At 45.5% G+C, this 25,345-nt stretch overlaps 1 protein-coding gene across 1 annotated transcript in view; it reads left to right on the forward strand.

Moving 5' to 3' along the window:
- The first annotated feature begins 1,183 nt into the window (after nucleotides 1–1,183).
- The window catches only part of LOC135532947 (NT-3 growth factor receptor-like), a 61,133-nt gene continuing 36,971 nt past the window's right edge, over nucleotides 1,184–25,345 (forward strand). Inside the window, exons 1-3 of the mRNA XM_064960374.1 lie at nucleotides 1,184–1,290; nucleotides 12,405–12,476; nucleotides 22,129–22,197. Coding sequence (XP_064816446.1) covers nucleotides 1,184–1,290; nucleotides 12,405–12,476; nucleotides 22,129–22,197 — 248 coding nt within the window. The remainder of the gene's footprint in view (nucleotides 1,291–12,404; nucleotides 12,477–22,128; nucleotides 22,198–25,345) is intronic.

The following is a 25,345-nucleotide window of genomic DNA, read 5'->3' on the forward strand; positions in this document are numbered from 1 at the left end:
TCTCATCAGTCAACACAACTCTGATGTTGGACAGGATTCCTCCTCTCATCAGTCAACACTACTCTGTTGTTGGACAGGATTACCCCATTACCACTAGTGTAATGTATTTCTCTCATATCTCTACTTCTACCATTACCACTAGTAGAATTTATTCAATGACACATTCAATTAGTTAAAACCCAATTTTAATTGGTATTGAATTAGTTTTTTAATTAAGTATAATTCCCTGCATACTTCCTCTCTTAGTTAATTCACTGCATCATTAAGGTGTCCAGTTTAGCTTATTTTTTTAACCTAAGTAATTGTAGTGTGTGCAGTACTCTATATATTTTGGTCTAATTCCCTGAGATCTAGATCTTCTCTGGAAAATCATTATTTTAGTATTTTTGGGGTTTACTGCCAGGGTCCAGGTCTGGCAGTACTGCTCTAGCAGGTCCAGACTCTGCTGTAGTCCAGGTACTATGGGTGTTTACTGCCAGGGCCCAGGTCTGGCAGTACTGCTCTAGCAGGTCCAGGCTCTGCTGTAGGCCAGGTGCTGTGGGTGTTGCTGCCCTGTTACTGCTGCCCTGTTACTGCTGCCCTGTAACTACTGCCCTGTTACTACTACCCTGTTACTGCTGCCCTGTTACTGCTGCCCTGTTACTGCTGCCCTGTTACTGCTGCCCTGTTACTGCTGCCCTGTAACTACTGCCCTGTTACTACTACCCTGTTACTGCTGCCCTGTTACTACTGCCCTGTTAGTACTACCCTGTTACTGCTGCCCTGTTACTACTGCCCTGTTACTACTGCCCTGTTACTGCTGCCCTGTTACTACTGCCCTGTTACTGCTTCCCTGTTACTACTGCCCTGTTACTACTGCCCTGTTACTACTGCCCTGTTACTGCTGCCCTGTTACTACTACCCTGTTACTGCTGCCCTGTTACTGCTGCCCTGTTACTACTGCCCTGTTACTACTGCCCTGTTACTACTACCCTGTTACTGCTGCCCTGTTACTGCTGCCCTGTTACTGCTGCCCTGTTACTACTGCCCTGTTACTACTGCCCTGTTACTACTGCCCTGTTACTGCTGCCCTGTTACTACTGCCCTGTTACTGCTGCCCTGTTACTACTGCCCTGTTACTGCTGCCCTGTTACTACTGCCCTGTTACTGCTGCCCTGTTACTACTGCCCTGTTATTACTACCGATGAAAGAAAATGATTTGTTACTCTGTTTCAGACACATAGAGAACTGGACAGGACTGCAGACTCTGAGAGACGTGGACATGGAGCTGTACACTGGACTACAGAGGCTGTAAGTGTTGATACAACAGGGCAGCGTCCCAAGTGGCACCCTATTCCCTATAAATTGCACTACTTTAGAGCCCTATGGCACCCGATTCCCGATATAGTGCACTACTTTAGACAGGAGCCCTATGGAGCCCTATTCCCTATATAGTGCACTACTTTAGACCAGAGCCATATGGAGCCCTATTCCCTATATAGTGCACTACTTTACACCAGGGCCCTATGGCACCCGATTCCCTATATAGTGCACTACTTTTGACAAGAGCTCAATTCCCTATATAGTGCACTACTTTAGACAAGAGCCCTATTCCCTATATAGTGCACTACCTTAGACCAGAGCCCTATGGAGCCCTATTCCCTATATAGTGCACTACTTTAGACCAGAACCCGACAGCACCCTATTCCCTATATAGTGCACTACTTTAGACCAGAACCCGACAGCACCCTATTCCCTATATAGTGCACTACTTTAGACCAGAACCCGACAGCACCCGATTCCCTATATAGTGCACTACTTTAGAGCCCTATGGCACCCGATTCCCTATATTGTGCACTACTTTAGATCAGAGCCCTATGGCACCCTATCCCCTATATAGTGCACTACGTTAGATCAGAGCCCTATGGCACCCTATCCCCTATATAGTGCACAACTTTAGATCAGAGCCCTATGGCACCCGATTCCCTATATTGTGCACTACTTTAGATCAGAGCCCTATGGCACCCTATTCCCTATATAGTGCACTACTTTACACCAGGGCCCTATGGCACCCGATTCCCTAAATTGTGCACTACTTTAGACCAGGGCCCTATGGCACCCTATTCCCTATATAGTGCACTACTTTACACCAGGGCCCTATGGCACCCAATTCCCTATATTGTGCACTACTTTAGATCAGAGCCCTATGGCACCCTATTCCCTATATAATCCACTACCTTTGACTTTTGAAGTAGTGACCTATGTTTAGTAATACAGCCATAGGCAGCTGTATAAAGAAAGGCTAAGCTATGGGAATATAGGCAGCTGTCTAAAGAAAGGCTAAGCTATGGGAATATAGACAGCTGTCTAAAGAAAGACTAGATTATGGGAATATAGGCAGCTGTCTAGAGAAAGACTAAGCTATGGGAATATAGGCAGCTGTCTAGAGAAAGGCTAAGCTATGGGAATATAGGCAGCTATCTAGAGAAAGGCTAAGCTATGGGAATATAGACAGCTGTCTAAAGAAAGGCTATGCTAGCCATGGGAATGTGTCCATTATGGGGACTGGTAGAGGGGGTGCTAGCCATGGGAATGTGTCCATTATGGGGACTGGTAGAGGGGGTGCTAGCCATGGGAATGTGTCCATTATGGGGACTGGTAGAGGGGGTGCTAGCCATGGGGACTGATAGAGGGGGTGCTAGCCATGGGAATGTGTCCATTATGGGGACTGGTAGAGGGGGTGCTAGCCATGGGAATGTGTCCATTATGGGGACTGGTAGAGGGGGTGCTAGCCATGGGAATATGTCCATTATGGGGACTGGTAGAGGGGGTGCTAGCCATGGGAATGTGTCCATTATAGGGACTGGTAGAGGGGGTGCTATATCACTCTCACTGGTTCACTCTCACATCACAGTGGTGCTGCTGGAGACAGAGGGGGATTGTTACTTAACTGGATCACTCTCACATCACAGTGGTGCTGCCATCTCTTCATAACCTGCAATGGTGCTTATCACTGCTTACCATCATGATGACTGGCTACTGCAGAGAGAGAAAGAGAGGCAGGCAGGCAGACAGGCAGCCAGCCAGCCAGCCAGCCAGCCAGCCAGCACAACAAGTGTAGAACTTACTTACTGACAAGCCCTCAACCAACAGTGCAGTTCAAGAAGAGTTAAGAAAATATTTCCCAAATGAAATAAAAAATTGTAAAAAGTAACACAATAAAACAACAATGTGGAGGCTATATACAGGGTGTTACGGTACAGAGTCAATGTGGAGGCTATATACAGGGTGTTACGGTACAGAGTCAATGTGGAGGCTATATACAGGGTGTTAAGGTACAGGGTCAATGTGGAGGCTATATACAGGGGGTACCGGTACAGAGTCAATGTGGAGGTTATATACAGGGTGTTACGGTACAGAGTCAATGTGGAGGTTATATACAGGGTGTTATGGTACAGAGTCAATGTGGAGACTATATACAGGGTGTTAAGGTACAGGGTCAATGTGGAGGCTATATACAGGGTGTTAAGGTACAGAGTCAATGTGGAGACTATATACAGGGTGTTAAGGTACAGGGTCAATGTGGAGGCTATATACAGGGGGTACCGGTACAGAGTCAATGTGGAGGTTATATACAGGGTGTTAAGGTACAGAGTCAATGTGGAGGCTATATACAGGGGGTACCGGTACAGAGTCAATGTGGAGGTTATATACAGGGGGTACCGGTACAGAGTCAATGTGGAGGTTATATACAGGGTGTTACGGTACAGAGTCAATGTGGAGGCTATATACAGGGTGTTATGGTACAGAGTCAATGTGGAGGCTATATACAGGGTGTTACGGTACAGAGTCAATGTGGAGGCTATATACAGGGTGTTATGGTACAGAGTCAATGTGGAGGCTATATACAGGGTGTTACGGTACAGAGTCAATGTGGAGGCTATATACAGGGTGTTATGGTACAGAGTCAATGTGGAGGCTATATACAGGGTGTTACGGTACAGAGTCAATGTGGAGGCTATATACAGGGTGTTAAGGTACAGAGTCAATGTGGAGGCTATATACAGGGTGTTACGGTACAGAGTCAATGTGGAGGTTATATACAGGGTGTTACGGTACAGAGTCAATGTGGAGGCTGTATACAGGGTGTTAAGGTACAGAGTCAATGTGGAGGCTATATACAGGGGGTACTGGTGCAGAGTCAATGTGGAAGCTATATACAGGGGGTACCGGTACAGAGTCAATGTGGAGGCTATATACAGGGGGTACCAGTACAGAGTCATTGTGGATGCTATATACAGGGTGTTAAGGTACAGAGTCAATGTGGAGGCTATATACAGGGGGTACCGGTACAGAGTCAATGTGGATGCTATATACAGGGTGTTAAGGTACAGAGTCAATGTGGAGGCTATATACAGGGGGTACCGGTACAGAGTCATTGTGGATGCTATATACAGGGTGTTAAGGTACAGAGTCAATGTGGAGGCTATATACAGGGGGTACCGGTACAGAGTCAATGTGGAGGCTATATACAGGGGGTACCGGTACAGAGTCAATGTGGAGGTTATATACAGGGTGTTAAGGTACAGAGTCAATGTGGATGCTATATACAGGGTGTTAAGGTACAGAGTCAATGTGGAGGCTATATACAGGGGGTACCGGTACAGAGTCAATGTGGAGGTTATATACAGGGTGTTAAGGTACAGAGTCAATGTGGAGGTTATATACAGGGTGTTAAGGTACAGAGTCAATGTGGAGGCTATATACAGGGGGTACCGGTACAGAGTCAATGTGGAGGCTATATACAGGGTGTTACGGTACAGAGTCAATGTGGAGGCTATATACAGGGGGTACCGGTACAGAGTCAATGTGGAGGTTATATACAGGGGGTACCGGTACAGAGTCAATGTGGAGGTTATATACAGGGTGTTAAGGTACAGAGTCAATGTGGAGGCTATATACAGGGTGTTACGGTACAGAGTCAATGTGGAGGCTATATACAGGGTGTTATGGTACAGAGTCAATGTGGAGGCTATATACAGGGTGTTACGGTACAGAGTCAATGTGGAGGCTATATACAGGGTGTTACGGTACAGAGTCAATGTGGAGGCTATATACAGGGTGTTAAGGTACAGGGTCAATGTGGAGGCTATATACAGGGGGTACCGGTACAGAGTCAATGTGGAGGTTATATACAGGGTGTTAAGGTACAGAGTCAATGTGGAGGCTATATACAGGGTGTTACGGTACAGAGTCAATGTGGAGGCTATATACAGGGTGTTATGGTACAGAGTCAATGTGGAGGCTATATACAGGGTGTTACGGTACAGAGTCAATGTGGAGGCTATATACAGGGTGTTATGGTACAGAGTCAATGTGGAGGCTATATACAGGGTGTTACGGTACAGAGTCAATGTGGAGGCTATATACAGGGTGTTAAGGTACAGAGTCAATGTGGAGGCTATATACAGGGTGTTACGGTACAGAGTCAATGTGGAGGCTGTATACAGGGTGTTAAGGTACAGAGTCAATGTGGAGGCTATATACAGGGGGTACTGGTGCAGAGTCAATGTGGAAGCTATATACAGGGGGTACCGGTACAGAGTCAATGTGGAGGCTATATACAGGGGGTACCAGTACAGAGTCATTGAAGATGCTATATACAGGGTGTTAAGGTACAGAGTCAATGTGGAGGCTGTATACAGGGTGTTAAGGTACAGAGTCAATGTGGAGGCTATATACAGGGGGTACCGGTACAGAGTCATTGTGGATGCTATATACAGGGTGTTAAGGTACAGAGTCAATGTGGAGGCTATATACAGGGTGTTAAGGTACAGAGTCAATGTGGAGGCTATATACAGGGTGTTAAGGTACAGAGTCAATGTGGAGGCTATATACAGGGGGTACCGGTACAGAGTCAATGTGGAGGCTATATACAGGGTGTTAATGTACAGAGTCAATGTGGAGGCTGTATACAGGGTGTTAAGGTACAGAGTCAATGTGGAGGCTATATACAGGGGGTACCGGTACAGAGTCAATGTGGAGGCTGTATACAGGGTGTTAAGGTACAGAGTCAATGTGGAGGCTATATACAGGGTGTTAAGGTACAGAGTCAAGGTGGAGGCTATATACAGGGGGTACCGGTACAGAGTCAATGTGGAGGCTATATACAGGGTGTTAAGGTACAGAGTCAATGTGGAGGCTATATACAGGGGGTACCGGTACAGAGTCAATGTGGAGGCTATATACAGGGTGTTAAGGTACAGAGTCAATGTGGAGGCTATATACAGGGGGTACCAGTACAGAGTCAATGTGGAGGCTGTATACAGGGTGTTAAGGTACAGAGTCAATGTGGAGGCTATATACAGGGGGTACCGGTACAGAGTCAATGTGGATGCTATATACAGGGTGTTAAGGTACAGAGTCAATGTGGAGGCTATATACAGGGTGTTAAGGTACAGAGTCAATGTGGAGGCTATATACAGGGGGTACCGGTACAGAGTCAATGTGGAGGCTATATACAGGGTGTTAATGTACAGAGTCAATGTGGAGGCTGTATACAGGGTGTTAAGGTACAGAGTCAATGTGGAGGCTATATACAGGGGGTACCGGTACAGAGTCAATGTGGAGGCTGTATACAGGGTGTTAAGGTACAGAGTCAATGTGGAGGCTATATACAGGGTGTTAAGGTACAGAGTCAAGGTGGAGGCTATATACAGGGGGTACCGGTACAGAGTCAATGTGGAGGCTATATACAGGGTGTTAAGGTACAGAGTCAATGTGGAGGCTATATACAGGGGGTACCGGTACAGAGTCAATGTGGAGGCTATATACAGGGTGTTAAGGTACAGAGTCAATGTGGAGGCTATATACAGGGGGTACCAGTACAGAGTCAATGTGGAGGCTGTATACAGGGTGTTAAGGTACAGAGTCAATGTGGAGGCTATATACAGGGGGTACCGGTACAGAGTCAATGTGGATGCTATATACAGGGTGTTAAGGTACAGAGTCAATGTGGAGGCTATATACAGGGTGTTAAGGTACAGAGTCAATGTGGAGGCTATATACAGGGGGTACCGGTACAGAGTCAATGTGGAGGCTATATACAGGGGGTACCGGTACAGAGTCAATGTGGAGGCTATATACAGGGTGTTACGGTACAGAGTCAATGTGGAGGCTATATACAGGGGGTACCGGTACAGAGTCAATGTGGAGGCTATATACAGGGTGTTACGGTACAGAGTCAATGTGGAGGCTATATACAGGGGGTACCGGTACAGAGTCAATGTGGAGGCTATATACAGGGTGTTAAGGTACAGAGTCAATGTGGAGGCTATATACAGGGTGTTAAGGTACAGAGTCAATGTGGAGGCTGTATACAGGGTGTTACGGTACAGAGTCAATGTGGAGGCTATATACAGGGTGTTAAGGTACAGAGTCAATGTGGAGACTATATACAGGGGGTACCGGTACAGAGTCAATGTGGAGGCTATATACAGGGTGTTAAGGTACACAGTCAATGTGGAGGCTGTATACAGGGTGTTACGGTACAGAGTCAATGTGGAGGCTATACAGGGTGTTAAGGTACAGGATCAATGTGGAGGCTATATACAGGGTGTTACGGTACAGAGTCAATGTGGAGGCTGTATACAGGGTGTTAAGGTACAGAGTCAATGTGGAGGTTATATACAGGGTGTTAAGGTACAGAGTCAATGTGGAGGTTATATACAGGGTGTTACGGTACAGAGTCAATGTGGAGGCTGTATACAGGGTGTTACGGTACAGAGTCAATGTGGAGGCTATATACAGGGTGTTAAGGTACAGAGTCAATGTGAAGGCTATATACAGGGGGTACCAGTACAGAGTCAATGTGGAGGTTATATACAGGGGGTACAGGTACAGAGTCAATGTGGAGGTTATATACAGGGGGTACCGGTACAGAGTCAATGTGGAGGTTATATACAGGGTGTTAAGGTACAGAGTCAATGTGGAGGCTATATACAGGGTGTTAAGGTACAGAGTCAATGTGGAGGCTATATACAGGGTGTTATGGTACAGAGTCAATGTGGAGGCTATATACAGGGTGTTAAGGTACAGAGTCAATATGGAGGCTATATACAGGGTGTTAAGGTACAGAGTCAATGTGGAGGCTATATACAGGGTGTTATGGTACAGAGTCAATGTGGAGGCTATATACAGGGTGTTAAGGTACAGGGTCAATATGGAGGCTATATACAGGGTGTTAAGGTACAGAGTCAATATGGAGGCTATATACAGGGTGTTAAGGTACAGGGTCAATGTGGAGGCTATATACAGGGTGTTACGGTACAGAGTCAATGTGGAGGCTGTATACAGGGTGTTAAGGTACAGAGTCAATGTGGAGGCTATATACAGGGGGTACCAGTACAGACCAAGCTGATTGTAATATGATCAAGCTGATTATAATATGACCAAGCTGATTATAGTACGACCACGCTGATTAAAGGTCCAAGCTGATTATAATATGACCAAGCTGATTAAAGACGAAGCCGATTAAAGACCACGCTGATTAAAACATGACCAATCTGATTATAATATGACCAAGGTGATTATAATATGACCAAGCTGATTAAAGACCAAGCTGATTAAAGACCAAGCTGATTATAATATGACCAAGCTGATTATAATATAACCAAGCTAATTAAAACATGACCAAGCTGATTATAATATGACCGAGCTGATGATAATATGACCAAGCTGATGATAATATGACCAAGCTGATTAAAACATGACCAAGCTGATTAAAACATGACCAAGCTGATTATAATATGACCAAGCTGATTAAAATATGACCAAGCTGATTATAATACGACCAAGCTGACTATAATATGACCAAGCTGGTTATAATATGACCAAGCTGATTATAATATGACCAAGCTGGTTATAATATGACCAAGCTGATTAAAGTATGACCAAGCTGATTAAAGACCAAGCTGATTATAATATGACCAAGCTGATTAAAGGCCAAGCTGATTAAAACATGACCAAGCTGCCTATAATATGACCAAGCTGATTATAATATGACAAAGCTGATTATAATATGACCAAGCTGATTAAAATATGACCAAGCTGATTAAAGACCAAGCTGATTATAATATGACCAAGCGGATTAAAAACCAAGCTGATTATAATATGACCAAGCTGATTATAATATGACCAAGCTGATTAAAATATGACCAAGCTGATTAAAGACCAAGCTGATTATAATATGACCAAGCTGATTATAATATGACCAAGCTGATTATAATATGACCAAGCTGATTAAAGACCAAGCCGATTAAAGGCCAAGCTGATTAAAGACCAAGCTGATTAAAACATGACCAAGATGATTATAATATGACCAAGCTGATTATAATATGACCAAGCTGATTAAAATATGACCAAGCTGATTATAATATGACCAAGCTGATTATAATATGACCAAGCTGATTATAATATGACCAAGCTGATTATAATATGACCAAGCTGATTAAAGACCAAGCTGATTATAATATGACCAAGCTGATTATAATATGACCAAGCTGATTAAAGACCAGGCTGATTAAAGACCAAGCTGATTATCATATGACCAAGCTGATTATTATATGACTAAGCTGATTAAAGACCAAGCTGATTCTAGTATGACCAAGCTAATTAAAGACCAAGCCGATTAAAGGCCAAGCTGATTAAATCCCAAGCTGATTAAAACATGACCAAGCTGATTATAATATGACCAAGCTGATTATAATATGACCAAGCTGATTAAAGACCAAGCTGATTATAATATGACCAAGCTGATTATAATATGACCAAGCTGATTAAAGACCAGGCTGATTAAAGACCAAGCTGATTATCATATGACCAAGCTGATTATAATATGACCAAGCTAATTAAAGTCCAAGATGATTAAAAACCAAGCTGATTATAATATGACCAAGCTGATTAAAGACCAAGCTGATTATAATATGACCAAGCTGATTATAATATGACCAAGCTGATTATAATATGACCAAGCTGATTAAAGACCAAGCCGATTAAAGGCCAAGTTGATTAAAGACCAAGCTGATTATAATATGACCAAGCTGATTATAATATGACCAAGCTGATTATAATATGACCAAGCTGATTATAATATGACCAAGCTGATTAAAATATGACCAAGCTGATTATAATATGACCAAGCTGATTATAATATGACCAAGCTGATTATAATATGACCAAGCTGATTAAAGACCAAGCTGTTTAAAGACCAAGCTGATTATAATATGACCAAACTGATTAAAGACCAAGCTGATTATAATATGACCAAGCTGATTAAAGACCAAGCCGATTAAAGGCCAAGCTGATTAAAGACCAAGCTGATTAAAACATGACCAAGCTGATTATAATATGACCAAGCTGATTATAATATGACCAAGCTGGTTATAATATGATCAAGCAGATTATAATATAACCAAGCTGACTATAAAATGACCAAGCTGATTATAATATGATCAAGCTGGTTATAATATGACCAAGCTGATTAAAATATGACCAAGCTGGTTATAATATGACCAAGCTGATTAAAGACCAAGCTGATTATATGACCAAGCTGACCAAGCTGATTATAATATGATCAAGCTGGTTATAATATGACCAAGCTGGTTATAATATGACCAAGCTGATTAAAGACCAAGCTGATTAAAGATCAAGCTTTTTAAAGACCAAGCTGATTATAATATGACCAAGCTGATTAAAAACCAAGCTGATTATAATATGACCAAGCTGATTAAAGACCAAGCTGATTATAATGTGATCAAGCTGATTATAATATGATCAAGCTGATTAAAGACCAAGCTGATTAAAACATGACCAAGCTGATTATAATATGACCAAGCTGATTATAATATGACCAAGCTGATTAAAGACCAAGCTGATTATAATATGACCAAGCTGATTATAATATGACCAAGCTGATTAAAGACCAAGATGATTAAAGACCAAGCTGATTATAATATGACCAAGCTGATTATTGTATGACTAAGCTGATTAAAGACCAAGCTGATTCTAGTATGACCAAGCTAATTAAAGACCAAGCCGATTAAAGGCCAAGCTGATTAAATACCAAGCTGATTAAAACATGACCAAGCTGATTAATATGACCAAGCTGATTATAATATGACCAAGCTGATTAAAATATGACCAAGCTGATTATAATATTACGAAGCTGATTATAATATGACCAAGCTGATTAAAGACCAAGCTGATTATAATATGACCAAGCTGATTAAAGACCAAACTGATTATAATATGACCAAGCTGATTAAAGACCAAGCTGATTAAAGACCAAGCTGTTTAAAGACCAAGCTGATTATAATATGACCAAGCTGATTATAATATGACCAAGCTGATTATAATATTACCAAGCTGATTATAATATGACCAAGCGGATTATAATATGACCAAGCTGATTATAATATGACCAAGCTGATTATAATATGACCAAGCTGATTATAATATGACCAAGCTGATTAAAGACCAAGCTGATTAAAGACCAAGCTGTTTAAAGACCAAGCTGATTATAATATGACCAAGCTGATTATAATATGACCAAGCTGATTATAATATGACCAAGCTGATTATAATATGACCAAGCTGATTATAATATGACCAAGCGGATTATAATATGACCAAGCTGATTATAATATGACCAAGCTGGCTATAATATGACCAAGCTGATTAAAGACCAAGCTGATTATAATATGACCAAGCTGATTAAAATATGACCAAGCTGATTACAATATGACCAAGCTGATTAAAGACCAAGCTGATTATAATATGACCAAGCTGATTATAATATGACCAAGCTGATTAAAATATGACCAAGCTGATTATAATATGACCAAGCTGATTATAATATGACCAAGCTGATTATAACATGACCAAGCTGATTAAAGACCAAGCTGATTATAATTTGACCAAGCTGATTAAAGACCAATCTGATTAAAGACCAAGCTGATTATAATATGACCAAGCTGATTATAATATGACCAAGCTAATTAAAGTCCAAGATGATTAAAAACCAAGCTGATTATAATATTGCCAAGCTGATTAAAGACCAAGCTGATTATAATATGACCAAGCTGATTAAAGACCAAGCTGATTATAATATGACCAAGCTGATTAAGACCAAGTTAATTAAAGACCAAGCTGATTATAATATGACCAATGCTGATTAAAGACCAAGCTGATTATAATATGACCAAGCTGACTATAATATGACCAAGCTGATTAAAGACCAAGCTGATTATAATATGACCAAGCTGATGATAACATGGGAGAACATTAGAAGACTCCTGCCTTCTGATATCGTTCAGTACCAACATTAATCACTTCTTCTACTGTCTGTTTGTTCATGTTTCTTTCAGAATCATTATAAACTGCAGTCTGCACTCTATCCAGGCCCGGGCTTTCTCCCAGAACCCTCATCTACGATACATGTGAGTCTATAAATACGACCTGAACTTTGACTTCAGACAGAGCGTCCTGCTGGGCCATGGGGACAGGCTAGAATAAAGAGTTCAGGCTGAATGTCTGTCTCTGGGTTGGTAGAGATGCTTCTATGACACCTACCTACACAACCACTGGCTGCATGATGCATGACATCAGTGACTGTCTCTGTGTAACACGTGTCTCAGAGTGACCCCTATGTAACCTTGTCTCTCAGAGTGACCCCTATGTAACCTTGTCTCTCAGTGTGACCCCTATGTAACCTTGTCTCTCAGAGTGACCCCTATGTAACCTTGTCTCTCAGAGTGACCCCTATGTAACCTTGTCTCTCAGAGTGACCCCTATGTAACCTTGTCCCTCAGAGTGACCCCTATGTAACCTTGTCTCTCAGAGTGACCCCTATGTAACCTTGTCCCTCAGAGTGACCCCTATGTAACACGTGTCTCAGAGTGACCCCTATGTAACCTTGTCCCTCAGAGTGACCCCTATGTAACCTTGTCTCTCAGAGTGACCCCTATGTAACCTTGTCCCTCAGAGTGACCCCTATGTAACCTTGTCCCTCAGAGTGACCCCTATGTAACCTTGTCTCTCAGAGTGACCCCTATGTAACCTTGTCTCTCAGAGTGACCCCTATGTAACCTTGTCCCTCAGAGTGACCCCTATGTAACCTTGTCCCTCAGAGTGACCCCTATGTAACCTTGTCTCTCAGAGTGACCCCTATGTAACCTTGTCTCTCAGTGACCCCTATGTAACCTTGTCCCTCAGAGTGACCCCTATGTAACCTTGTCCCTCAGAGTGACCCCTATGTAACCTTGTGTCTCAGAGTGACCCCTATATGTAACCTTGTCCCTCAGAGTGACCCCTATGTAACCTTGTCTCTCAGAGTGACCCCTATGTAACCTTGTCTCTCAGAGTGACCCCTATGTAACCTTGTCTCTCAGTGACCCCTATGTAACCTTGTCCCTCAGAGTGACCCCTATGTAACCTTGTCCCTCAGAGTGACCCCTATGTAACCTTGTGTCTCAGAGTGACCCCTATGTAACCTTGTGTCTCAGAGTGACCCCTATGTAACCTTGTCTCTCAGAGTGACCCCTATGTAACCTTGTCTCTCAGAGTGACCCCTATGTAACCTTGTCTCTCAGATTGACCCCTATGTAACCTTGTCTCTCAGAGTGACCCCTATATGTAACCTTGTCTCTCAGAGTGACCCCTATGTAACCTTGTCTCTCAGAGTGACCCCTATGTAACCTTGTCTCTCAGAGTGACCCCTATGTAACCTTGTCTCTCAGAGTGACCCCTATGTAACCTTGTCTCTCAGAGTGACCCCTATGTAACCTTGTCCCTCAGAGTGACCCCTATGTAACCTTGTCCCTCAGAGTGACCCCTATGTAACCTTGTCTCTCAGAGTGACCCCTATGTAACCTTGTCTCTCAGAGTGACCCCTATGTAACCTTGTCTCTCAGAGTGACCCCTATGTAACCTTGTCTCTCAGAGTGACCCCTATGTAACCTTGTCCCTCAGAGTGACCCCTATATGTAACCTTGTCTCTCAGAGTGACCCCTATGTAACCTTGTCTCTCAGAGTGACCCCTATGTAACCTTGTCCCTCAGAGTGACCCCTATGTAACCTTGTCCCTCAGAGTGACCCCTATGTAACCTTGTGTCTCAGAGTGACCCCTATGTAACCTTGTGTCTCAGAGTGACCCCTATGTAACCTTGTCTCTCAGAGTGACCCCTATGTAACCTTGTCTCTCAGAGTGACCCCTATGTAACCTTGTCTCTCAGAGTGACCCCTATGTAACCTTCTCTCTCAGAGTGACCCCTATGTAACCTTGTCTCTCAGTGACCCCTATGTAACCTTGTCCCTCAGAGTGACCCCTATGTAACCTTGTCCCTCAGAGTGACCCCTATGTAACCTTGTCTCTCAGAGTGACCCCTATGTAACCTTGTCTCTCAGATTGACCCCTATGTAACCTTGTCCCTCAGAGTGACCCCTATGTAACCTTGTCCCTCAGAGTGACCCCTATGTAACCTTGTCTCTCAGAGTGACCCCTATGTAACCTTGTCTCTCAGAGTGACCCCTATGTAACCTTGTCTCTCAGTGACCCCTATGTAACCTTGTCTCTCAGAGTGACCCCTATGTAACCTTGTCTCTCAGAGTGACCCCTATGTAACCTTGTCCCTCAGAGTGACCCCTATGTAACCTTGTCTCTCAGAGTGACCCCTATGTAACCTTGTCCCTCAGAGTGACCCCTATGTAACCTTGTCTCTCAGTAACCCCTATGTAACCTTGTCCCTCAGAGTGACCCCTATGTAACCTTGTCCCTCAGAGTGACCCCTATGTAACCTTGTCCCTCAGAGTGACCCCTATGTAACCTTGTCCCTCAGAGTGACCCCTATGTAACCTTGTCTCTCAGTGACCCCTATGTAACCTTGTCCCTCAGAGTGACCCCTATGTAACCTTGTCTCTCAGAGTGACCCCTATGTAACCTTGTCTCTCAGTGTGACCCCTATGTAACCTTGTCTCTCAGAGTGACCCCTATGTAACCTTGTCTCTCAGAGTGAGCCCTATGTAACCTTGTCTCTCAGAGTGACCCCTATGTAACCTTGTCTCTCAGTGACCCCTATGTAACCTTGTCTCTCAGAGTGACCCCTATGTAACCTTGTCCCTCAGAGTGACCCCTATGTAACCTTGTGTCTCAGAGTGACCCCTATGTAACCTTGTCTCTCAGTGAGCCCTATGTAACCTTGTCTCTCAGAGTGACCCCTATGTAACCTTGTCTCTCAGTGACCCCTATGTAACCTTGTCTCTCAGAGTGACCCCTATGTAACCTTGTCCCTCAGAGTGACCCCTATGTAACCTTGTCTCTCAGAGTGACCCCTATGTAACCTTGTCCCTCAGAGTGACCCCTATGTAACCTTGTGTCTCAGAGTGACCCCTATGTAACCTTGTCTCTCAGAGTGACCCCTATGTAACCTTGTCTCTCAGAGTGACCCCTATGTAACCTTGTGTCTCAGAGTGACCCCTATGTAACCTTGTGTCTCAGAGTGACCCCTATGTAACCTTGTCTCTCAGAGTGACCCCTATGTAACCTTGTCTCTCAGAGTGACCCCTATGTAACCTTGTCTCTCAGAGTGACCCCTATGTAACCTTGTCTCTCAGAGTGACCCCTATGTAACCTTGTCTCTCAGAGTGACCCCTATGTAACCGTGTCTGAGAACATTAGATTTGTGTTAGCTCCCTGAGTCTAATTCCTAAGCTTTATCTCAGCAGCTGACACAGTCTTGTGATGTGCATGACAACCAGACTGTAACAGTTGGTGTCAACAGCACAAACAGACTATTAGCAATGCCTGACTGGTACATGCCCTTTGTAGAGATATGAGGATATGCTTTTGAGACAACTGACTCAACTATATATGAGACTACTGACTCAACTATATATGAGACTACTGACTCAACTATATATGAGACTACTGACTCAACTATATATGAGACTACTGACTCAACTATATATGAGACTACTGACACAACTACATATGAGACAACTGACTCAACTATATATGAGACAACTGACAAAACTATATATGAGACTACTGACTCAACTATATATGAGACTACTGACTCAACTATATATGAGACTACTGACTCAACTATATATGAGACAACTGACTCAACTTCATATGAGACAACTGACTAAACTATATATGAGACAACTGACTAAACTATATATGAGACAACCGACTAAACTATATATGAGACAACTGAATCAACTATATATGAGACAATTCATATGAGAACTGACTCAACTATGTATGGGACAATTGACTCAACTATATATGAGACAACTGACTCAACTATATATGAGACAACTGACTCAGCTATACATGAGACAACAACTGACTCAACTATATATGAGACGACTGACTCAACTATATATGAGACAACTGACTCAACTTCATATGAGACTACTGACTCAACTATATATGAGACAACTGACTCAACTTCATATGAGACAACTGATTCAACTATATATGAGACAACTGACTCAACTTCATATGAGACAAACTATAGTTTTGGCAAGTCGGTCAGGACATCTACTATGTGGAGGACATAAGTAATTTTTCCAACAATTGTTTACAGACAGATTATTTCACTTCTAATTCACTGTATCACAATTCCAGTGGGTCAGAAGTCTACATACACTAAGCTGACTGCCTTTAAACAGTTTGGAATATTCCAGAAAATGATGTCATGGCTTTAGAAGCTTCTGACATCATTTGAGTCAATTGGAGGTGTACCTGTGGATGTATTTCAATGCCTACCTTCAAACTCAGTGCCTCTTTGCTTGACATCATGGGACAATCAAAAGAAATCAGCCAAGTCCTCAGATTTTTTTTGTAGACCTCCACAAGTCTAGTTCATCCTTGGGAGTAATTTCCAAACACGTGAAGGTACCACATTCATCTGTATAAACACCATGGGACCACGCAGCTGTCATACCGCTCAGGAAGGAGATGCGTTCTGTCACCTAGAGAAGAATGTACCTTGGTGCGAGAAGTGCAAATCAACCGTGGAACAACAAACAGCAAAAGACCTTGTGAAGATGCTGGAGGAAACAGGTACAAAAGTATCTATATCCACAGTAAAACAAGTCCTATATCGACATAACCTGAAAGGCCACTCAGCAAGGAAGAAGCCACTGCTCCAAAACCGCCACAAAAAAAACAGACTACGGTTTGCAACTGCACAGGGGGACAAAGATTGTACTTTTTGGAGAAATTTCCTCTGGTCTGATGAAACAAACATAGAACTGTCTGGCCTTATTGACCATCGTTATGTTTGGAGGAAAAACGGGGAGGATTGCAAGCCGAAGATCACTATCCCAACCGTGAAGCATGGGGGTGGCAGCATCATGTTGTGTGGGTGCTTTGCTGCAGGAGGGACTGGTGTGGATATATTGGAGCCACATCTCAAGACATCAGTCAGGAAGTTAAAGCTTGGTCGCAAATGGGTCTTCCAAATGGACAATGACCCCAAGCTTACTTCCAATGTTGTGGCAAAATGGCTTAAGGACGACAAAGTTGAGGTATTGGAGTGGCCATCACAAAGCCCTGACCTCAACCCTATTGAAAAATTGTGGGCAGAACTGAAAAAGCATGTGCGAGCAAGGAGGCCTACAAACCTGACTCAGTTACACCAGCCCTGTCAGGAGGAATGGGCCAACATTCACGCAACTTATTGTGGGAAAGTTGTGGAAGGCTACCCGAAACATTTAAACGACATGCCAAAACTATAGTTTGTTAAAAATGAGTTTTAATGACTCCAACCTAAGTGTATCTAAACTTCCGCATTCAACTGTACATATGAGATGTATAATGTAGGATGTGTAAACATTATTAAAGTTTAAAGTGATACCTTAATTAAGTCCATTTATTAAAGTCAGAGCGTTGAGTCTGTTTGTTGGCAGCAGCCTTTCTATGTTAGTGGTGGCTGTTTAACAGTCTGATGGCCTTGAGATAGAAGCTGTTTTTCAGTCTCTCGGTCCCAGCTTTGATGCACCTGTACTGACCTCGCCTTCTGGATGGTAACGGGGTGAACAGGCAGTGGCTCGGCTGGTTGTTGTCCTTGATGATCTTTATGGCCTTCCTGTGACATCGGGTGGTGTAGGTGTCCTGGAGGGCAGGTAGTTTGCCCCCGGTGATGCGTTGTGCAGACCGCACTACCCTCTGGAGAGCCTTACGGTTGTGGGCGGAGCAGTTGCCGTACCAGGCGGTGATACAGCCCGGCAGGATGCTCTCGATTGCGCATCTGTAAAAGTTTGAGTGTTTTTGATGAGAAGCCACATTTCTTCAGCCTCCTGAGGTTCTTCACCACACCGTCTGTGTGGGTGGACCATTTCAGTTTGTCCGTGATGTGTATGCCGAGGAACTTAACTTTCCATCTTCTCCGCTACTGTCCTGTCGATGTCGATAGGGGGGTGCTCCCTCTGCTGTTTCCTGAAGTCCACGATCATCTCCTTAGTTTTGTTGACGTTGAGTGTGAGGTTATTTTCCTAACACCACACTCCGAGGGCTCTCACCTCCTCCCTGTAGGCCGTCTCGTCGTTGTTGGTAATCAAGCCTACCACTGTAGTGTCGTCTGCAAAGTTGATGATTGAGTTGGAAGCGGCCACGCAGTCATGGGTGAACAGGGAGTACAGAAGAGGGCTGAAAACGCACCCTTGTGGGGCCCCCAGTGGGGTGGTCTCAGCCCTCTCCTGTACTCATCATGAGGCTAATGGTGACGTTAAATGGGGGGCCCGAGTGGTGCAGCGGTCTAAGGCACTGCATTGTAGTGCTAGAGGCGTCACTACAGACTCGGGTTCACACAATTGTCCCAGCATTGTCCGGCTTAGGGGAGGGGTTGACCGGGGTAGGCCGTCATTGTAAATAAGAATTTGTTCTTAACTGACTTGCCTGGTTAAATAAAGGTTCAATAATAAAAAATAAAAATAAAATATTACAGAGTTTAATGGTTGTGAGGAGAAAACTGAGGATGGATCAACAACATTGTAGTTACTCCACAATACTAAACTAATTGACAGAGTGAAAAGAAGGAAGCCTGTGCAGAATAAAAGTATTCCACAACATGCAGCCTGTTTACAACAAGGCACTAAAGTACAACTGCAAAAAAATGTGGCAAAGCAATTCACTTCTTGTGTGAATACGAAGTGTTATGTTTGGGGCAGATCAACACTTTACTGAGTACCGCTCTCCATATGGTCCAGGATAGTGGTGGCTGCATCAGGTGGTGGCTGCATCAGGTGGTGGCTGCATCAGGTGGTGCTGGCTGCATCAGGTGGTGGTGGCTGCATCAGGTGGTGGCTGCATCAGGTGGTGGCTGCATCAGGTGGTGGTGGCTGCATCAGGTGGTGGTGGCTGCATCAGGTGGTGGCTGCATCAGGTGGTGGCTGCATCAGGTGGTGGTGGCTGCATCAAGTGGTGGCTGCATCAGGTGGTGCTGGCTGCATCAGGTGGTGGTGGCTGCATCAGGTGGTGGTGGCTGCATCAGGTGGTGGTGGCTGCATCAGGTGGTGGCTGCATCAGGTGGTGCTGGCTGCATCAGGTGGTGGTGGCTGCATCAGGTGGTGGTGGCTGCATCAGGTGGTGGTGGCTGCATCAGGTGGTGGTGGCTGCATCAGGTGGTGGCTGCATCAGGTGGTGGTGGCTGCATCAGGTGGTGGTGGCTGCATCAGGTGGTGGTGGCTGCATCAGGTGGTGGTGGCTGCATCAGGTGGTGGCTGCATCAGGTGGTGCTGGCTGCATCAGGTGGTGGCTGCATCAGGTGGTGCTGGCTGCATCAGGTGGTGGTGGCTGCATCAGGTGGTGGTGGCTGCATCAGGTGGTGGTGGCTGCATCAGGTGGTGGTGGCTGCATCAGGTGGTGGCTGCATCAGGTGGTGCTGGCTGCATCAGGTGGTGGTGGCTGCATCAGGTGGTGGCTGCATCAGGTGGTGGCTGCATCAGGTGGTGGTGGCTGCATCAGGTGGTGGTGGCTGCATCAGGTGGTGGCTGCATCAGGTGGTGGCTGCATCAGGTGGTGGTGGCTGCATCAAGTGGTGGTGGCTGCATCAGGTGGTGGTGGTGGCTGCATCAGGTGGTGGCTGCATCAGGTGGTGGCTGCATCAGGTGGTGGTGGCTGCATCAGGTGGTGGTGGCTGCATCAGGTGGTGGCTGCATCAGGTGGTGGTGGCTGCATCAGGTGGTGGTGGCTGCATCAGGTGGTGGCTGCATCAGGTGGTGGCTGCATCAGGTGGTGGCTGCATCAGGTGGTGGCTGCATCAAGTGGTGGTGGCTGCATCAGGTGGTGGTGGCTGCATCAGGTGGTGGTGGCTGCATTAGGTGGTGGTGGCTGCATCAGGTGGTGGCTGCATCAGGTGGTGGCTGCATCAGGTTGTGGTGGCTGCATCAGGTGGTGGTGGCTGCATTAGGTGGTGGTGGCTGCATCAGGTGGTGGCTGCATCAGGTGGTGGCTGCATCAGGTTGTGGTGGCTGCATCAGGTGGTGGTGGCTGCATCAGGTGGTGGCTGCATCAGGTGGTGGCTGCATCAGGTGGTGGCTGCATCAGGTGGTGGTGGCTGCATCAGGTGGTGGCTGCATCAGGTGGTGGCTGCATCAGGTGGTGGCTGCATCAGGTGGTGGTGGCTGCATCAGGTGGTGGTGGCTGCATCAGGTGGTGGTGGCTGCATTAGGTGGTGGTGGCTGCATCAGGTGGTGGCTGCATCAGGTGGTGGCTGCATCAGGTGGTGGTGGCTGCATCAGGTGGTGGTGGCTGCATCAGGTGGTGGTGGCTGCATTAGGTGGTGGTGGCTGCATCAGGTGGTGGCTGCATCAGGTGGTGGCTGCATCAGGTTGTGGTGGCTGCATCAGGTGGTGGTGGCTGCATCAGGTGGTGGTGGCTGCATCAGGTGGTGGCTGCATCAGGTGGTGGTGGCTGCATCAGGTGATGGCTGCATCAGGCCTTGAGTATGATTGGAATCATTAAGGACTGGGGAGTTTTTCAGAAAAAATAAAGAATGAGTCCAAATTTGAGATTTATGGTTCCAACCACCGTGTCTTTGTGAGATGCAGAGTAGGTGAAAGGATGATCTCATCATGTGTGGTTCCCACAGTGAAGCATGGAGGAGGAGGTGTGATGGTGTGGGGGTGCTTCGCTGGTGACAATGTCACAATACAAAGGCACACTTAACCAGCACGGCTAACACAGCATTCAGCAGCAATACGCCATCCCATAAGGTTTGTGCTTAGTGGGACAATAATTTGTTTTTCAACAGGACAATGACCCAACACACCTCCAGGCTGTGTAAGGGATATTTCACCAATAAGGAGAGTGATGGAGTGCTGCATCAGATGACCTTGACTCCACAATCACCCGACCTCAACCTAATTGAGATGGTTTCAGATGAGTTGGACCACAGAGTGAAGGAAAAGCAGCCAACAAGTGCTCAGTATATGTGGGAACTCGTTCAAAAAGTATTCCAGGTGAAGCTGGTTGAGAAAATGCCAAGATAATGCAAAGCTGTCATCAAGGCAAAGGGTGGCTACTTTGAAGAATCTAAAATCAAAAATATTTTTGATTTGTTTAACACATTTATGGTTACGACATGATTCCATTTGTGATATTTCATAGTTTTGATTTTTACAATGTAGAAAATAGTAAAAATAAAGAAAAACCTTTGAATGAGAAGGCGTGTCCGACCCTTTGACTGGTACTATAGGTAAATAAAATATTTCTTTTTCTTTTTCAATGAATTTGCAAAAAATTTCAATAAATGTTTTCACGATGTCATTATTGTGTTTTCAAATCAAATCAAATTTTATTTGTCACATACACATGGTTAGCAGATGTTAATGCGAGTGTAGCGAAATGTTTTGTGTGTAGATGGGCGAGAGAGAAAAACTCTTCTGGTGCAACATCCAGAAAAATCACAAAGTTTATCTAACTCTGAATCTATATTTTTGTAAAAACATGCTCTCTCTCTCTCTTTCCTTCCTCTCTCTCTCCTTCCTCTCTCTCTCTCTCTTTCCTTCCTCTGTCTCTCTCCCTCTCTCTCTGTCTCTCTCTCTCTCTCTCTCTCTCTCTCTCTCTCTCACTCTCTCTAGAAACCTATCCAAGAACCCTCTAACCACCTTGTCCTGGCAACTGTTCCAGAACCTGCAACTTTCTGAGCTGTAAGTTACATTCTCATTCAAGCAAAAGTGTGTGTGTGTGTTTCAGAACCCGCACACAGCAAAACAACCGTGTAAAACACAACGCATTGTCTGTGTGAGTCTCAAACAGCATCTTGTTCTATATATAGTCCCATAGGGCTCTGGTCTAAAGGAGTGCATAGGGAATAGGGTGTCATTTGGGACATACAGGCAGTGTCATGGCACTGTGATCTGGAAGTCAGTTACCCAGCATAATTAAGACACTGCAGAGAGAGAGAGTTAGAGGCAGTCTGACCTCATTCTCCTATTAGTTATGAATATTGCAGTAAAAGCCAGGCCCAATCTGATGCTCCTTCAGCACCACCAGTAGAATATTACAGTCTGGTCCAGTCTGGTCCAGTCTGATGCTCTTTCAGCACCACCAGTAGAATATTACAGTCTGGTCCAGTCTGGTGCTCCTTCAGCACCACCAGTAGAATATTACAGTCTGGTCCAGTCTGATGCTCTTTCAGCACCACCAGTAGAATATTACAGTCTGGTCCAGTCTGGTCCAGTCTGATGCTCCTTCAGCACCACCAGTAGAATATTACAGTCTGGTCCAGTCTGATGTTCGTTCAGCACCACCAGTAGAATTTTACAGTCTGGTCCAGTCTGGTCCAGTCTGATGCTCTTTCAGCACCACCAGTAGAATATTACAGTCTGGTCCAGTCTGGTCCAGTCTGATGCTCTTTCAGCACCATCAGTAGAATATTACAGTCTGGTCCAGTCTGGTCCAGTCTGATGCTCCTTCAGCACCACCAGTAGAATATTACAGTCTGGTCCAGTCTGGTCCAGTCTGATGCTCCTTCAGCACCAGCAGTAGAATATTACAGTCTGGTCCAGTCTGGTCCAGTCTGATGCTCCTTCAGCACCACCAGTAGAATATTACTGTCTGGTCCAGTCTGGTCCAGTCTGATGCTCCTTCAGCACCACCAGTAGAATATTACAGTCTGGTCCAGTCTGGTCCAGTCTGATGCTCCTTCAGCACCACCAGTAGAATATAACAGTCTGGTCCAGTCTGGTCCAGTCTGATGCTCCTTCAGCACCACCAGTAGAATATTCCAGTCTGGTCCAGTCTGGTCCAGTCTGATGCTCTTTCAGCACCACCAGTAGAATATTACAGTCTGGTCCAGTCTGGTCCAGTCTGATGCTCTTTCAGCACAACCAGTAGAATATTACAGTCTGGTCCAGTCTGGTGCTCCTTCAGCACCACCAGTAGAATATTACAGTCTGGTCCAGTCTGATGCTCTTTCAGCACCACCAGTAGAATATTACAGTCTGGTCCAGTCTGGTCCAGTCTGATGCTCCTTCAGCACCACCAGTAGAATATTACAGTCTGGTCCAGTCTGATGTTCGTTCAGCACCACCAGTAGAATTTTACAGTCTGGTCCAGTCTGGTCCAGTCTGATGCTCTTTCAGCACCACCAGTAGAATATTACAGTCTGGTCCAGTCTGGTCCAGTCTGATGCTCTTTCAGCACCATCAGTAGAATATTACAGTCTGGTCCAGTCTGGTCCAGTCTGATGCTCCTTCAGCACCACCAGTAGAATATTACTGTCTGGTCCAGTCTGGTCCAGTCTGATGCTCCTTCAGCACCACCAGTAGAATATTACAGTCTGGTCCAGTCTGGTCCAGTCTGATGCTCCTTCAGCACCACCAGTAGAATATTACAGTCTGGTCCATTCTGGTCCAGTCTGATGCTCCTTCAGCACCACCAGTAGAATATTCCAGTCTGGTCCAGTCTGGTCCAGTCTGATGCTCTTTCAGCACCACCAGTAGAATATTCCAGTCTGGTCCAGTCTGGTCCAGTCTGATGCTCTTTCAGCACCACCAGTAGAATATTACAGTCTGGTCCAGTCTGGTCCAGTCTGATGCTCTTTCAGCACCACCAGTAGAATATTACAGCCTGGTCCAGTCTGGTCCAGTCTGATGCTCTTTCAGCACCAGCAGTAGAATATTACAGTCTGGTCCAGTCTGGTCCAGTCTGATGCTCTTTCAGCACCACCAGTAGAATATTACAGTCTGGTCCAGTCTGATGCTCTTTCAGCACCACCAGTAGAATATTACAGTCTGGTCCAGTCTGGTCCAGTCTGATGCTCTTTCAGCACCAGCAGTAGAATATTACAGTCTGGTCCAGTCTGGTCCAGTCTGATGCTCTTTCAGCACCACCAGTTGAATATTACAGGCTGGTCCAGTCTGGTCCAGTCTGTTGCTCCTTCAGCACCACCAGTAGAATATTACAGTCTGGTCCAGTCTGGTCCAGTCTGATGCTCCTTCAGCACCACTAGTAGAATATTACAGTCTGGTCCAGTCTGGTCCAGTCTGATGCTCCTTCAGCACCGCCAGTAGAATATTACAGTCCTCCCCCTCCTCATCTCAGGGAAGGTCTGCCTCCATGTTTCCTCCCCCTCCTCATCTCAGGGAAGGTCTGCCTCCCTGTTTCCTCCGCCTCCTCATCTCAGGGAAGGTCTGCCTCCCTGTTTCCTCTCCTCCCCCTCCTCATCTCAGGGAAGGTCTGCCTCCCTGTTTCCTCTCCTCCCCCTCCTCATCTCAGGGAAGGTCTGCCTCCCTGTTTCCTCTCCTCCCCCTCCTCATCTCAGGGAAGGTCTCCCTCCCTGTTTCCTCTCCTCCTCATCTCAGGGAAGGTCTTCCCCCCTGTTTCCTCCGCCTCCTCATCTCAGGGAAGGTCTGCCTCCCTGTTTCCTCTCCTCCCCCTCCTCATCTCAGGGAAGGTCTGCCTCCCTGTTTCCTCCGCCTCCTCATCTCAGTGAAGGTCTGCCTCCCTGTTTCCTCTCCTCCCCCTCCTCATCTCAGGGAAGGTCTTCCCCCCTGTTTCCTCCCCCTCCTCATCTCAGGGAAGGTCTGCCTCCCTGTTTCCTCCCCCTCCTCATCTCAGGGAAGGTCTGCCTCCCTGTTTCCTCTCCTCCCCCTCCTCATCTCAGGGAAGGTCTGCCTCCCTGTTTCCTCCCCTCCTCATCTCAGGGAAGGTCTGCCTCCCTGTTTCCTCCGCCTCCTCATCTCAGGGAAGGTCTGCCTCCCTGTTTCCTCCCCCTCCTCATCTCAGGGAAGGTCTGCCTCCCTGTTTCCTCCGCCTCCTCATCTCAGGGAAGGTCTGCCTCCCTGTTTCCTC

The sequence above is a fragment of the Oncorhynchus masou genome, unplaced genomic scaffold (genome assembly GCF_036934945.1).
Source record: "Oncorhynchus masou masou isolate Uvic2021 unplaced genomic scaffold, UVic_Omas_1.1 unplaced_scaffold_2127, whole genome shotgun sequence".
NCBI lineage: Eukaryota > Metazoa > Chordata > Actinopteri > Salmoniformes > Salmonidae > Oncorhynchus > Oncorhynchus masou.